Source organism: Entamoeba nuttalli (assembly GCF_000257125.1).
Source record: "Entamoeba nuttalli P19 unplaced genomic scaffold asmbl_2722, whole genome shotgun sequence".
Lineage (NCBI taxonomy): Eukaryota > Evosea > Mastigamoebida > Endamoebidae > Entamoeba > Entamoeba nuttalli.
In genome coordinates this window covers 1-3,017 of record NW_008575549.1, presented here as the reverse complement: position 1 = coordinate 3,017, position 3,017 = coordinate 1, and the positions used below count along the sequence as shown (strand labels likewise).

Sequence of the window (3,017 nt, the reverse complement as noted above, 5' to 3'; positions counted from 1 at the left end):
AATAACTCATAAAGGTTATATGAGTCAGTATAATCAACTAACTTTGAACGTAAGAGGTCAGTCGTCTTTTTTCAAGTAATTATTTTGTGAGAATAAAAAGAATCAGATAAGTGTTTATTTAGGGACAAATATTCTTCTTTATGAGAATTATTCTCTAAAAATAATTGATAAAATCACAAAGAAAGTTGATGGTAGAGAAAGTCCATTGATTGATAAGTAGTTATGTGCGTAAGTAACAATGATTTTTCATATAAGAATAAAAAGTGATATTATAATTTGTTTTCCTTAAAAGTTAAAAACCTGAAAAAAAAAAAACAAAAAAATGATTCAATGAGTTTCTTTAACCCAATGGTCAATCAGTCATTCACAGCGTCTTCAAATTTGAAATTAACAAATGGGATAATGCAGTCACTTGGAAAACAATCAAAATACACTAATAAACCACAACCTATTGTCAAAACAAAAACACTTCCAAAATCTTTTACCGCAGGTGTTAAAACAAAAAGCTCAATAAGGACTTTAAGTGAAATCGTCCAATCTAATTCAAAGAAAGAATTTAATTATCATCTTAGTTCTGATCAAGAACTTGTGTTAAAAGCAGCACTAGAAGGAAAATCATTCTTTTTTACTGGAGCTGCTGGATGTGGTAAGTCATATGTGTTAAGTGCAATTGTTGAGAAATTAAAACATGACAAAGAAGTTTATGTTACAGCAAGTACTGGAATTGCTGCATGTAATGTTAATGGAATGACGATACATTCATTTTCAGGAATTGGAAAAGGTGAAGGGAGTAGTTCTGAATTATGGGATAAAGTTAAAAGAGATAAAAAGGCATTAAAAAAATGGAATAAAGTTGAGGTATTAATTATTGATGAAATTTCAATGATTGATGGTGACTTATTTGATAAACTTGAATTTATTGCAAGAAAAGCAAGAAATAATAATTTAGCATTTGGTGGGATTCAAATGATTATATGTGGTGACTTTTGTCAACTTCCACCAATATCTAGAAATGGAACAACTAAATTTGCATTTGAAAGTAATTGTTGGAATAAGGTTATTCCATATTGTTATTATTTAACTACAGTTCATAGACAAAATGATCAAAAGTTTATTACTTTATTAAATGGTATTAGAATAGGTGAAATTAATGATGAAATGATAAATTGTCTTAAAGGATGTTGTGATAAAGAATGTAAACAACAATGTACTCACTTATTATCTTATATTAAAGAAGTTGATGATGTTAATACCAAAGAATTACAAAAGTTACAAGGAAATGAAGTAGTTTATCATTCAATTGATACTGGAAACTCAATTTATTTAACTTCAATGAAGATTACTGATGAATTACATTTAAAAGCAGGTGCATTTGTAATGATTAATAAAAATATTGATGTTGAACGTGGTCTTGTAAATGGAAGTGTTGGGGTTGTTATTGGTTTTGATGAAACTTCATTATTTTCTGGACAGCCTGTTCCTATTGTTCAACTCAGTAATAGAACATTACCAATTAGTGAATGTAGTTGGGATATTGAATTAGGAAATCAACTTGTTGCAAAAAGAAGTCAAATTCCATTACAACTGGCATGGGCTATTTCTATTCATAAAAGTCAAGGAATGACATTAGAACGTGCAGTAATTAGAATTGACAATGTATTTGAAACTGGACAAGCATATGTTGCTTTATCAAGACTAAAATCACTAGATGGACTTTATATTGAAGGAAGTGTAATAAAAGAAAGAATTAAATGTAATGAAAAAGCAAAAAAGTTTGACCTGTTTATTAAAAATGGAAGATACAATGCCCAATTTGGAGATAAAACAAAAGAGGTGGTTGACAAAGATATTATGATAATTGAAGATGATACTACACCAATTCATGAAAACAACACTACCACACACAATTTAGAAATTATGCCACCTCCACGTAAGAGTTGTGCATCACTCATGGACTTTGAAGATGAAGAAGATGATGAAGGGTTTGTTATGATAGAGTCACTACAAAATGATATTTTAATAAATAAAGCAGAGCAAACAAATAATAAAAATGATTTAGAGAGAACTAACACAGAAATAATACCACCAAAGAAAAGTGTAATTAATACAAAAATATTCACTGAATTAGAAAATGATTGGGAAGACATTGACATTGATGATGATATCCCAATCAAACCAAGAAGAACAACTACTCCTATACTTTCTTCGAATGACCAACAACCAAAAAAGAAACCTTTATTTTCTTCAGAATTATTTAACAGGGGAAATAGTAAAATTTATATAGAAGCACCTCAAAACTTATTAAAAGACCATGAGAGAAAAAGTGGAAGACTATCATTTTCATCACACCCTCCTAATTTAGAAGGGATTAAAAGACCTCACCAACCCCCAACAAACGACTTACTCCCACCTACACACCAAACATTTGAAGAGTTAACTACAAGTAAAGAAAAACAAAATGAAAGTTTAGAGCAAGAGGATAAAACAAATTATTTCGACATAACTGAAGGTTGGGGAAATAGTATAAATGAAGAGTGTTGTTATATTAATGAATTTGAAGATAATGAGGGAGAGAATTTAGAAAAATCATTAAATGAAGATGATATGTGGATGAAATTATATGGAAAGGATATATTTGAAGGAAATTGTTCTAGTTATAATGAAAACAAGTCAAATACTGTAGGGGCAAATAGAAAGTCTTCTGAAATTGATTCAGAATCATATGAACCAAAAAAGAAAACACAGACTATTGAAGATTTATTAAATGAGAAAGAACCAGAAAATATTCATCCTTGTGGGAGTAAGACAGATCCTATTAAAATAGATGATTTTGATATAGAAAATCATGAAGAATAAAATGTATTGTTAAATTAAAATTTTGTGTTATACTTTCTTTTATTCTTTTTTCTTCTATATTTCTTTCTTAAATAAAAAAAATGAAAAAATAAAAGTAATTTTAAAAGATCTCACTTAAGCAATTCAATTCTATGAACACTTTGATGAAACAAAAAATAGTA

General features: G+C 28.5%; 1 protein-coding gene across 1 annotated transcript; it reads left to right on the top strand.

Annotated features, from left to right (window-relative positions):
• Window positions 1–330: 330 nt before the first annotated feature.
• ENU1_038400 (DNA repair and recombination protein, putative) lies at window positions 331–2,856 on the top strand (the record flags this gene model as incomplete). Its single annotated transcript, XM_008857485.1, has 1 exon — window positions 331–2,856. The coding sequence occupies one exon, from the start codon at window positions 331–333 to the stop codon at window positions 2,854–2,856; it is 2,526 nt and encodes an 841-aa protein (XP_008855707.1).
• Window positions 2,857–3,017: the final 161 nt, after the last annotated feature.